The sequence below is a fragment of the Engystomops pustulosus genome, chromosome 4 (genome assembly GCF_040894005.1).
Source record: "Engystomops pustulosus chromosome 4, aEngPut4.maternal, whole genome shotgun sequence".
NCBI classification, from domain to species: Eukaryota; Metazoa; Chordata; class Amphibia; order Anura; family Leptodactylidae; genus Engystomops; species Engystomops pustulosus.
In genome coordinates this window covers 191480486-191494036 of record NC_092414.1, presented here as the reverse complement: position 1 = coordinate 191494036, position 13551 = coordinate 191480486, and the positions used below count along the sequence as shown (strand labels likewise).

Genomic DNA, 13551 nt, shown 5'->3' with positions numbered 1-13551 from the left:
ATAACCTTTTTGCTATTTCCAATTACTGTGCATATGAATGAATTATGGGATACTAGTAATTTATTGAATTGGAGCCAATTTGTATTCACACTCGGCTGAGCCAACGATGAGTTATTGCAGCCTTCATGTTACAGCCTGTTGCATGATTTCACATGTCCGTGTAAGTTTGGGAGGACTGATGTGTAAATGTCATCAACTTGTCAATTAAAACCCATAAAAAAGTGCTGTGTAAGAATTACAATAGGCCTTGTGCATGCACCAGAGCTTTGTCTTTGCGTTCCAACCATATTATAGAACTATTTCTGGATTTAGATGGGACTTTTATGAAACGCATGTAACAATATGGTCCCATAAATTTGTGTGGATGCCATATTCTGTTTCATAGCGTTGTAATATGGCTGTATAACACCTTCATGGATAGAATAAAGTAGTTGTGTCAGAATGTTGTCCGTTTCCGGTGAATGATTTAAGGCTTATGTTGGTGAATTACTGAGATCCGGCCACTCAGTCTGACTTGTGACGTATACTGTGTTTCAGGGAAAACATTGTGACCTGTGTGTTTTACCTGAATGGGAGACTGCATCCCCTTAGGCCATTTTTTGTGAATGTGGGTGGACTGGTTACTTGAGATGGTGTGTTCATGGGTTGGTGTTACTTCATCGTTGTGTGTATAGATGGGTCCCATGCTCCTTAGCCTTCTGACCGCAGGGCGACTTGGTCATCAAGATCTGCCAGTATTTCTTAGAATGTGCTAGTCTAGAGTTTTTGTTACGCTAATCTGTTGTAAAATTATCTGTCCCCTGTCTGTAATGGGACCTCCATTCTACCCCCTAAAGTTACAGATGGCCTGAAGGCACACCTGGATCTGATAATGCTACAATATCAACATTTTTTGAGAAGACCATAGCAATAGAACATGAGAACATGTTAACGTAGGCCAACATTAGTATAGTATTTTGTGGTGGATTTTTTTTTTTTTTTTTTTTGTTCCTCCTGATTCATGCTCTTTTAATGAAGCACCATCACAAGACTATCACAAAGCAGACCAGATGACCCTTTGCACCGATTTCAAGTACAATGTGTGCGAATGTTTCTTCTCAGTGCTTAGTATGACCAGTTTACGTAATCTTATGTTAAGTCTCCTTGTTGTTTTTCTTCGTTGAATGGAAATCTAGAGATGGCATATATAGAGGTTGCTTCATTCTCCACATTAGATGCCACCAGTTTGGCATGTACATCTGTTGGGCCTTCAGAAGGGACCACTATTCCTCCTTGGTGGCTACATAGTCCTGATTTCCCATCGTTGCCTGGTAATGAGTTGTTCTAGGAATCCCTCTTAAGGATTACACATACATACAAGTGCAACAGTAAATCTTTCTCCATATGACTCTTAGTAGCTTGTGTTTGGTTTGTGTGCCTTTCAGATGAGCATCCATTTGTGCACTAATCTTTGTGCAAGGTGTAATCCCTCTGGAATGAGCTCTGTTTGCTCACCTTGTTTTCTTAGTTAAGATGGGAGAGGGGGCGGAAAGTAACTGAAGTAGGGGGCTATATATATGGCTTGATCATTAGGCCCTTACTCTGTCACAATCCCACCCTCTCCGCACTTTTGTACATTGGTGTCCTGGGAATGTGGGGCTGAGGAGCTATGTGCGCTGACCCTTGAAGTGAAAGACCATGTGACCTCATGTGCATTGTTGGTCTCTCACAATTCAGGCATGTTCATTCAGGTACAAAACCCAACTCTCTGCGAAGAGGCATTGTCATGGGCTCTTAATAGAGTCACAATGGCTTGGTGTAAGCTTAATTATGGTGCAGTTACTAATGGATATGTCGCTGATGCAGGAGACTTGCAAGATAAGATTTTGGAGTTTTGGTAAACTCTACATATTTGTGTAGACTTTGTTTTATAAAAGTCCTGGTTTAAAGAAATGTGTATCCTAAAGACCCAAGTTGCACACTTTACTCTAATGTGCGTTAATGTAAGTAAAAGTTTTTAGACAAGGTAGTGATCATGGTGGAAGGCTTCTGGCAGTCCTAGCTGTGGTAGTATTGTGTTGGAGTATGGTTGCTCAATAAAAACATAGTAGTATATAGGGACAAGTTTATGCAAATGAAATCTGTAGGCAACACTGTTACAGGTTTCTTGCCCCTCATCAGTACAGAGAAGGGTCAGTGGGTGGCTGGATACTCTGTACTGATGAGTGTCAAAAACCCTGGAACAGGGTCTGTATTTTATGTAGGAATTAATTTGTATATACTTTTGGTATAAAAAAAAGTTAAAATTTCTCAACCTGAAATGACTGCTTACAGGGAACAATAGTATGCATTCAACGATGGTCTATTTTCAAGCCACACAGCAGTTTCTTGGTGACATTTTTTTTTTTCAAAAGCCTGCAGACACCCTTCAGGACCTGCCGTAGTGAGGGTTAACACTGCCCTCATCTGTTTGGGCTGTAAGGAGGGGTCTGGGGTTCCCTGTTTGTATTTTTGTCTCTTTGCCAGATTTGGGGACTCCCCCTCTCTACCCGGTTCTCTTTCATCCAGCGCTCTGTAAGCCGCATCAAAGGCTGTGCCGGAGGAAACATCACCATGAGTGGGGTCAGGGGAAGGCTGTCTGCAATCCCAAATACAGCCCCGCCACCTTGCACTTGGCTTGTACCGAAAGCACACTGCTTTTTATAGCTTGGGGAAAAATAGATGAGAACATTTCTAGGAGTTATTTCTGTGGCTGTATTACAGTTAGCCCTTGACCCCTGGCTATCGATTTGGACTTTTTTCGTTTGCTTTCTAGCTGAATCCATACCACTGCTTGGAGCATTGCTGGTTCCCATATGTATGGATCTTTGGTCAGGCTTTACTTTTTAGTCTTCCTCTGAAATGTTTTTTCTTTTTCTATTACGTTTGAGTTATTTGTATGCTATTCCACACATTGCAGCTATGCGGAACTTTAGAAGACAATGTGATGCGGCATAGAGATTACAAAAAGATGCTACAAGCAGGATTTAGTACAAAAATATAAAGGGGCAACCAACCAGGATGTGGGTACTATAGTTTCTACCACTAAAGGCAGTTTAGACTAGACAAAGAATTCCTCTAAGGGTCCATCATCCATTATACCATACACTATAATTCGGCAGTTTTGGAGATCTTTATATGCCCCATACCTGCCAAAAAGTTGATTGGAGTTGTTGTGTTGGATTTGTTTTCTCGTTGTCTGGTGCTGTAGTTATAAATATCTGCATTCCATAACTGGAAGCAAAGACTTGGCCTCTGACCCCAGCAGAAATCGATCCATCATTTTGTCCAGGTTGTAGTTATGATACTTGGTCGTAACTACAACGTGAAGTCTAAAATACCCAAAATCCATAACGTATGGCTCGTTTAAATGGATATTGTTAGCGTGGACATTTTCTCTGTATAGTTAGTTATTTTGGAAGACCTGTTGAGTGGTTGACCGGTCCAAAGGAAAGCGTGCGGTCCAGCTTTATACTAGGCCACCAAAGCTCAAAAATTGCCACTGGTTGCTTCTGAAGGGCCTTAAAGACTTGGACTACATGCAGTTAGGATCTCATGTCATATTTGTACTCGATACGTGTTCTGATATCTTTTTGTTTCTCTGTGGAGGCTAATACATTCCCTCGTATGTCAAATATATCTACGATCCGTATACTATTTGACTTGTTCCAGTCAGTTTGTGTTGCTTAGCATCCTCAAATATGGATGACACCTGTGTGGCTTCATAATATTTCACAGCTCCATAGACTTCTATGAGAAGGCGCAGGCCGTAAAAATGGACAGGAATAGCGTTGTGGATGTGACGCACAGATACGTAGCGGTGGAAAAAACGGTAGTGTGCATGGCTACATTGATACGGATGAGACTTGTCCGTGAAACAACATGGTGTGAATGTAACCTGAAAAACCATGAGATCTTTCAACATTTTTTCTTATGTTGTTGACTTGGCCCGAAACGCCAAACCCTATTTTCCTAAACTATGACCCCGTGTATCTCAAGCCTAAAGTAGAATTCTGTTTTTTCCTGCCGGTGCTTTTTCCTTCTGCGTTTAGCAGAGAAGTTTTGTTGGTGAAAGTTTTGACCTACATTTAGTTATGTGGCCGGTGACGGGACTACTTTCCTTTCGGCAGCCTGTCCCGTGATGGCCCTCTAGGGACTACACACATTACAACTTTTAGGAAGACTTAGGAGCATATAGCAGCTTTGTGTAACTGCATCCCCTCCCTGAGTCTCCCTCGCTCGCTCTCCTTTTTCCACAGCTATAGGTCTAGGCCCAGCCAAAGTAAACATCCCCAGGGCAGCAGTGACTGGGAGACTGTGCCACTGGTGGGGGGTGGGGGTGAGGAGGCGGGCAGAGAGCAGGCGATGGAGGGGAGGGGAAGCATTCCTGCAGGCTATAGCTAAGAAAACAATTCGGCATTAAGAAATCTGTCTGCATGTTACTGTCTGTATAGCTGTGTCTGTTTACGCGCAGAGCACTGCTGGTTCCTGTGTGCAAATATCCACCGGTGCACCGGGAAATGTGCATATGTATCGAGCTTTGTTTGCAGTTTCACTTAATATTTACCCAATTTTTCACAAGTTTGCACTGGTTGGATTTTTGGCAAAGGCAGATGGATTCTTGTGTGCTCTCATTGTGTTCCGTGCATATATAGATGTAACAGAGCTAATACGCTATAATAACTCGTCATTTACTTGCAGCCCTATGTAAACCATGTGCCATACGATAATCCCAGTCCTGCTATACCTGTTCCTAGATTTGTCGTACAATGTAACCTGGAAATTCTAAATGATAAAAAATAAATTAATTTTCTTTCTAGAATTCCAATTGATTGTTACGTGGAAAATGGATGACCTATTGAGGGGCATTGATTATTTTTGGCGCCTGATTTTGGTGGTGTTTTCGCTGTGATGTTTTAAACTGGCTCATTGAGCGTAAAACTATAAACTACATTCATGAAAAGGTTAAGAAATCGGTAGACTCTTTGTTGGTCTAATTTTGCGCCAAAAAGTGCCTGGAAAAGAGTTTCAGCGCCAAAATTGAGTGACCAAACAAAAGGCCTGGGCTTGACCTCGAGGTGGGAGGGGGAGCTTAATTGTGGCACCGACATGTAATAAATATCGCACAACAACAAATGATGCCACCAAGCAAATAATAAACGTTTCACATAGTATTACAGCAACCCTGCTGCGTCTATGAACCACATTCACACGTTGCGTTTAAATTGCATTCGCTGATTGGAGATGCGCTTACACTTAAATGTTTGCGTTTCGCTGTTTAACAAGGCAAAGCGCATGTTGCTAGTTTCCAATCACAAGCGTTTAGAGCTAAACGCATATATATGTTTGGGAGTAACTCCTTCCCACTGTGATTGAATTGCATTTTTCATTTCAAAACCCAATTCCAACACGACGTGTCAAGACAGCCCCAGAGTCTGAATTGGGTATATTTTTGACCACTTTGACCCTTATCTCTATTTTAGGATACATGAAATGTACATTGAATCTGGTTCACTTTTTGTGTAAATTTTCTGGTATTTGTGACTAGTTCCGGACACATCCGGCTTTGGTGATAACAACGGAGTTGTCCTTGTTGTCCTGTTATCACAGGAACTATTCCATTAAGCGTTTCGGGGGCCCCTTCCCTTACTTGAGATATCTGCTTATCTGTATAGGAGAGGGTTTAAAATTGGAAAGCTGCGTGAAAGGAAGGGGGGTTTTGAGTATGTCAGAGGGGTCTGCTGGGGGGGTGACAATGCCATTTCTCTGCTTGAGTTCTGGAAATTGTCATCGGGAACAATAAGGACATTTCCTGCTGGATTCCAGTCACTCTGCGGGCTTGCAGAAGTCTTGCCCCCCCCCCCCAACTTAACACCCACAGTCTACGGGATGGGGGCAGGCCTGGCACTAGGCCGAAAAGTGCCCATGTCCAGCGAATAAGTATTTTTGTACCAGTCCCCGCGAGCACGGAAAGGTTAAACTTTAGCGGCTTGTGCTGGAAGGAGGCTGTTATGTGGTGGCTGCTGCGAGAAGAACAAGGTCTCCAGTCACTTAGTATGAAGTGGAATCTCACAGCTGGACCTTGTCTTGCTCTCTGTTGGTTTTACTGCCCCAGTTTTCATTCTCCCATGTAAACATTCCCGGGATCCTCCAGGATTTATATCTGCCCATGCAGGCAGTTTCCTGCTACCCCCCTGCCCTACACCAAATCCCTAAATCCTCCCCAGCACTAGAGCATCTGTGGGAGGAGGACGGGTCAGATTTCCTCCATAGACTCTGAGCACAGAGCTTTACAGGCAGCTAATTTGACAAATGGACTCTATCATTACCTCATTTTTTTAGTCTTTTGACAATAGTTGTTTTTTTTTTTCCTTGGAAAAAGTACTGCCAAAAAATGGCTGCTCCTCTAGTGTTAAATCTGTAGGACGGCCTGCATTGTGTTTTTAACGCTACAAGGTTAAAGGAACAACTTACGGAAATTTGGGAAATCTGTATTATATGTTTCTGATTTACTTGCCATTGGGGAGCTGCCCCCTGGAAAGCCGGGGCTGATGTCATTGCACTTAGACCCCACATTTGATTACTATGCGCTCGAAAATGAGTTATTCCCAGGCGTCGTCATCTTTTTCGGATGGTTTACCCCCACCCCCCCCACCCCTACCGCCTTTACTTGATTATACCTGGAATATCTTGACTCTTTATGTGGCCTTAGACAGATTGCATATGTGTGTACGAATAATGGGAAATGCATAGTTTTAGGTCTATGGGCACATACTATATACCGCCATGCAGCTTCATACTGCTCTCACGCTGCTGTACAGGCTCTGGCATGTGTTTTCAATGTGTATATGTGTAGTCATGTATAGAAGTATGTCTGCATGACTTCTTAGCACTTCTCTCAACTTTTTTTTTTCTTTTCAAATCCGCTAAAATGGCGCCACCTAGATGGTGATGGGGACAATTACACCTATATAGAGGAGTTTCGCTGTCATTGACCGCCCATTGCTGTATCATTACATTATGGGATATGTTTGAAAGCTGCTCTTTAACAATTGTCTGAATACCCTTTTTTAAATAATTTAGTTTTGTTTTGTTTATAGTATTTACAGATGAAATGGCCCCTTTTAGATGCCCCCAGTACAGCCGGCTTGAAGGATGCCAGGTCGCCATCCCCCGCACACTTGGTGAGTATCGCTGGATTGTATAGTAATGAATATGATGTGTTGGGCCTCATGTTTTAATTCAGAAAAAAAAAATTAGATATTTCGCAGATTTGTTGACTATAGTTCAGATTTCCACCATGTATGGCCTGATAATGACTAGTTTGCATCACCTATAAACTTCTTGAGGATAGTTGTTTTTGGATTTTCTATGTGAAATTCTTGCAGATTCAAAGTTCAAAATCTAATTAAAATTAGCAAAAATTCCACACAAAAAAAATCTGCTCCACCTGGAGTACAACAGACCCCTTTTCTCGTGGTGATGAAAGTTGGTACAATCCACTAATCAGCAAGTTATCCCCCTATCCTGAAGATTTGGCAAAACTTGTACGGACATCCCTGTTTAACACAGATTTTCATACGCAAGACACTGAAGAGATTGTATTAGTAAAGACGATTTGACTGAATTTGCCCTTTAACGCTACTTCCACTTTTTTTTTTTTTTAATGAATTATAAATCTGAAATTTTGAGGGGGTCCATGGGCTAAGACCCCACTAATTAGAAGTGCGCGTTCACACAATGTTAAAGCACACGCATTGGGCGGGGGGAGAAATAACCCTCGAAGATTGCGTTGGGGGCACTAGATATGTGTTTTACCTTACACTTATGGGTTCGGGGAGTGGAAAGAGAGCGCCAAAAGTTACCAAATAAGGTGGGAGGTCTTGGGTTCCCAACTGATGAAAACTTCTGAGACTGGAGTTGTAAATGTTTCTAAGGGATCACAACTCTAGATTTTTTTCCCCTTATTAGTGGCTTCATTCACAAACACTTGGGCCTTTTCAGCCATGTTTGTGTAGTCTTTTCTTTATTTAGCTTGCGTCGCTAATGTAGAGGAGGAAAGTATTTTAATTATAGCCAGTGAAACCACAGAGCTGGATCCAAATGAATTGTCAGAAAGTGATGGATTATAGTGGCAGAAGGATGGGTAATGGAGGCTGAGTACACTGCCTGATTGTACGTAGTGACAGGGGAGACGGTTATTCATGCTGGGTCTTGCTGCGCACCATGCACACTCATACACATACACACACGCATGCTTGCATAGCTTTACACGCTCGCTCATGCTTGCATCTGTGTGTAAAATGTGTTTCTCGTCACACACGAGGCCTCCATTGTTCCTCCTTTGTATACCTGCATTAGCACCTGGATTCCTGGCTATTCTTTAAGCATTAAGTCTTTCAGCAAAAGAGCTGAGCTGCTACTTAGTGTAGGAGAGGGGGAAGGAGAATGGTTTATGGGTGAGGCCCGACCGGCTTGGTGTCTGCTTCCCAAATACAAATTGAACTTTAATGGGGCTCCACCATGGGGGCAAGGCCTGCAGATGGAGTACATAACACTTGTTATTTTTCCTTGTGTTTTTTTTTTTTTTTTACACCTGGGTTGAAATGCAGATACTGCCAAAAATCCCATCACCCACCATTGTGTTTGGCACAGATGGATTGTCTCCTAATCTATCCCAGTCCAGGAATCTGTCGGCTCCCTGGTCTTGTATAAACTAAACATATGGCCTGCATAGCGCCCTGCATCATCCGCACGTCTTTTCCTGAGAAAAATCTGTGTCTTGAATGCGGGAAAATCTTTACTTATTTGCACATAAATAAAAATTATCTTGGTGCACTATGGGTGTGGCCAAAATGTCACACTGTCATACTAAAGGTTCACTGATCAGCACCTCCTATTCAGCCTTAAAGGAGTTCTACCAAGTTTGTATTTTCTCTCCTAATCTGATTGGTAGGAGTCCAACTGGTAAGACAGGGGTAGAGGTCTCACAAATTGTTGGGCCGATTCAATGTGTGAGTGCTGGAGATACAGGAGCGCTGTGCTCAGCAATTTGATGAGAACACAATCCCTGTTCTCTGGGTCGCAGGGGGGGCTTTTCTTTTGATCATAGAGGTCCCATCAGTCGCATCCTCACCAATTAACTTGCTGTCCCCCTCTCCTGTGGTTCCTGTAAATCTTGGCGAGTTAGGGAGTAGTCCCTGTAAGGTTTATTATATACATTTTTGTATTTCCATAAAATGATCTGCATGGATTATAATTCCATCAAATGGGCGTTTCAAATTTTAATTTTAATTTTTTCTTTTCTTACAGTCCAACAAAGTGCCGGTTGTGCAGCACCCCCACCACATGCACCCTCTAACACCCCTCATCACCTACAGCAACGACCGCTTCTCACCAGTGACCCCTCCTGGACATTTGTCACCTGAAATCGATCCAAAGACCGGTAAGACTTTAGTCCCTTAACGCTATTACAATGAGTATTTTTTTAATTTGCTTTGTTTAAGACTTGTATTGTCATGTTTTCAGGAATCCCGCGCCCGCCTCATCCGTCGGAGCTTTCTCCGTATTACCCGCTGTCCCCCGGAGCTGTAGGACAGATTCCTCATCCCTTGGGCTGGCTGGTTCCACAGTAAGTGTTTTTTTTATCTGTAGTGAATTGGCACCCTGTATTGGGTTTTTGTATTACAGTAGGTTTTATATCGGATATTTTTCTCAGGCAGGGACAACCTATGTATTCCATCCCTCCCGGTGGATTCAGACACCCATATCCTGCTCTGGCAATGAACGCCTCAATGTCCAGGTATTACACCTCACCATAATATTATATATTCTACATAATTTACATGCCCGCATTTCTGTTCTTCATCAATGTATTTTTATTTTTCAGCTTGGTTTCCAGCCGTTTCTCTCCACATATGGTGCCCCCGCCTCACCACAGCTTACATACCTCAGGGATCCCTCACCCTGCCATTGTCTCGCCAGTCGTAAAGCAGGAACCGTCCTCTGGAAACCTCAGTCCCAATCTTCATTCGTAAGTCCCTTAAGAATTTTCACGGTGTCCACTGCTGGTTCAGAGCTTGGTCTGCAGGAACCTAGTAGGAAGTGTTCCATTTTCCTATAGCACCTCCTCAGGCGAAATAAAGTATTACACAGCACTAGGTTCATTTTTGACTTTTTATGTCATGCCTAATGGGACAGATTCTTTATATAAAAGTTGTTTAAGTTTTACAAGAGTAAAATTCACACGTTAAGTGAATATTGGTGTAAAAAAATAGCATTTTTTTGCTAAATATGTCAAAACTGTCTTTTCTTTAGGAAATCCAATGTGTCCATTAAGAAAGAAGAAGAGAAGAAGCCACATATTAAGAAGCCGCTGAATGCCTTTATGCTGTATATGAAAGAGATGAGAGCCAAGGTTGTAGCAGAGTGCACACTCAAGGAGAGTGCCGCCATCAATCAGATCCTTGGTCGCCGGGTAAGGGTTTGCTTCCTGTAGATGACATGACCTGCCATGTCTGTCTATGACTGGCAATGGGCAATGTCTGACTGTCCTCTCTTTACAGTGGCACTCCTTATCGCGGGAAGAACAGGCCAAATACTATGAGCTAGCCAGGAAAGAGAGGCAGCTTCACTCCCAGCTCTACCCATCGTGGTCTGCTAGAGACAACTATGTAAGTATGCCGCCATATCTCGGGTCTGCCCAATGTAATCGCCCCTATTGTCGCCTCGCTCCAAAACTGGCAGGGTTGTAGATGTTGTTCTGTAGTGTGTATTGTACCTGTGTATATATATTATATATGCTCTATTAAATATGAAAAATTATATATATTTACAGGGGAAGAGAAAGAAGCGGAAGAGGGAGAAGAGCCAGGAACCAGAAGGTATGGACCATATGGACTGTAAGCTATACTTTTAATTATTCTATATTGATAGAAGTTGATAAGTCTATGGATGTCTAACATTCTTTGTTGGGGTCCATCTTTATAGAAAAAAATTTCTAATATATTGCTCAAAATTTTCAGTAAATTTTCAAGTTTATGGAACTGTCAAATTTAAAGTATTCCCCCCCCCCCCAATCTTCTGTATTGGATATACCAAGAGGTTTTCGGTTTTATAGTATATCAGCGACAGACTGAATAAGTTGTAGTTCCTAGTACATGCAGATTCAAAGCCGTTTACATTGCCCTTGGCTCTGCATCCATAAGATGAGGGCTCCCTGGAAACTGACATGGGGGTAATATGAGGGCTGTCACAAGCCACAGAGATTGCTATCCTGCCGTTCCATTATCCTATCCACTAATAGCCGCCATAACCTTGAGTGACCCATTTCTATATAGGGGCTGAGGACAACTCTGCTGTTTTGGCTTTCTATCTCGTCACACTGGGATGACTGGATAATTACTGGTCAGATATGTGTAGACCAACAAAGAAGCAGTACTCCTTCCTATGGAATAGTGTGTGTGTATATGTTGACTATGCATATTTATGTTGGGTAACTTTTTTAAAAGGTGTCTACCGGCAGCGTCATCTATGTAAAATCGCAAACTGTGTTAGGTAGCAGCCCTGGAGCTGCAGGATTATAAAAAACGGATTTATATTCCAGGATTGTAGCTTCACTTGGAATGTGTCCACAGCTTTTACGCTTGGTTCTCTGCACTGAACTGTCCCCTGCTCTGAGTGACTGCTGTATTCTGCAGTATTCAATTTTTACTCTGAGCAGATTTCGAGTGCAGAGACCTCAAGCACAGCTCCAATCCTAGAATAAAAATCCTATTTTTCCGCCTTCCTACATGTGATTACACCACCATTCGTGCTAGCAACTAACACTATATTGAATTTTCTCCGTAGCCCGCAGTTCTCCCATTCCAGCTTCCAAATATCTAAGTTTTTTTGGTCTTTTTTTCAGTTTCTAAACCTAAGAAGATGTGTGTTCAGCATCTCCCTGCAGAGAAGAGCTGTGACAGCCCAGCCTCATCCCATGGAAGCATGTTAGACTCTCCAGCCACTCCCTCAGCCGCTCTCGCATCACCTGCAGCCCCTGCCGCTACACACTCGGAGCAAGCTCAGCCGCTGTCACTCACCACCAAACCAGAATCAAGAGCACAGTTATCTCTCAGCCACTCTGCCGCCTTCCTGGCCTCCAAGTCTCCTCCGTCCTCTAGTCTATCCGGGCACCTGTCATCCCCTGTCGGATCGCCGTTGCTCTCTCGTCCCATCCCGCTGACCTCTTCTGTGTTGTCTCCACCGGGGATGTTCCCGTTACCCCTATTGCAGGCACAGCCCCTCTCTTTGGTGACCAAATCAAGTGACTGACATGAGAAAATCTTATGGCTGGGATCCCTTGACGTAAAAGACATGAAAGGAGTAGTACTCTGCAGATCTGCACATACTCTGCTCTGCACTAGTATATGTATACTGCTTTGCAGATATGGATTTTGCTCTGCACTGATCGGCGTGTGTGTACATATATATAATGCTCTGCCAGTGGGGACCACTTTTATCCTGCTCCGCGACTCCGCTCTGTGGATATGGACACCACTGTGTTATGGTGCAGATATTTCAAGACTTTGCCTATAGGGGGCGCGCATCACTTGACACGGGACTCATCTGATGTGTAGAGCAGGAGCATGCACTGTGGGCTATTAAAGGAACCCCTTCAACAATATGGTGGGGTCACCCGTGCAAGTGGATTACAGATTGTACCTCCCTTCCAGCGCAGGCACGAAAAGCATTGGGCAACAAGTATAAGAACCGCATCCATTATTGGTCAATATTTGACCTGGCGGTTTTACGCTTAAATCTGCGGAACTTCTGTGTTCTTTTTTTTTAATTCTTTTAATGAAGTAAAAGTGGAAATAATAGGAAATAAATCCATGTATATTGTACATACAAATGTGCCCGGGAAAAAGGGGGTATGCATGTTTTCCTTTTGTGGGAGGGTTTCCGTTTTCTACGTCCTAAGAAAAAGGAGGAACAAAAGAAAAAAAAAGTCTTGGTCCCGTTTTAAGTGCAGAAGGCTAATTTTTTTGTTTGTTTTATCATATATATTTTTTTTTACCTATCTGGCATTCCCTGGGTTCACCTATATATGTATGTGTTCTCTCCCACTTACTCTGAGAATTTTGTGTGTTTTTTTTTTTTTTTTTTCCTCCCCTTTTCCACCTTTTTCTTCTCCATTCCAGTCTTCTATACAGTTTTATGTATTTTTGTGTTTTCATTTTTTTTTTATTTTAATGGAAAAGAAAAATTCTTGAAAAATGTGACTTTTTGTAACAAAATAGAAAATATATTGTGTTTTAAAATATATGGGTTTGTTCTTGTGTTTTTGGTACAGTGTGCAGAAGAGAAGGCTGGTGGGGGGCAGGTAAAACATATGGAGGGGTGCCCTCCGCCCCCCCCCCCAATACAGCTACTTTACAAAGACCTGTGTTGAATAGAGACAAATGAAACCAAATAAAGCACATGAGATGACTCTATGGATCTTTAGTATTTGCACTATTGTGTGTCTATTGGCTTGTACTTGTAACGTAA

At 42.6% G+C, this 13551-nt stretch overlaps 1 protein-coding gene across 2 annotated transcripts in view; it reads left to right on the top strand.

Annotated features, from left to right (window-relative positions):
- The window catches only part of TCF7L1 (transcription factor 7 like 1), a 31503-nt gene extending 18179 nt beyond the window's left edge, over window positions 1–13324 (top strand). The window contains exons 4-12 of one of the 2 annotated variants that reach the window (XM_072149070.1): window positions 7119–7202; window positions 9331–9463; window positions 9547–9649; window positions 9737–9820; window positions 9908–10051; window positions 10336–10495; window positions 10584–10691; window positions 10856–10901; window positions 11927–13324. In XM_072149070.1, the coding sequence (XP_072005171.1) occupies window positions 7119–7202; window positions 9331–9463; window positions 9547–9649; window positions 9737–9820; window positions 9908–10051; window positions 10336–10495; window positions 10584–10691; window positions 10856–10901; window positions 11927–12333 (1269 nt within the window). In that variant the 3' untranslated portion in view covers window positions 12334–13324. Of the gene's footprint in view, window positions 1–7118; window positions 7203–9330; window positions 9464–9546; window positions 9650–9736; window positions 9821–9907; window positions 10052–10335; window positions 10496–10583; window positions 10692–10855; window positions 10920–11926 lie in introns of both variants that reach the window. The other variant, XM_072149069.1, reaches the window with a different exon arrangement.
- The last annotated feature ends 227 nt before the right edge of the window (window positions 13325–13551 follow it).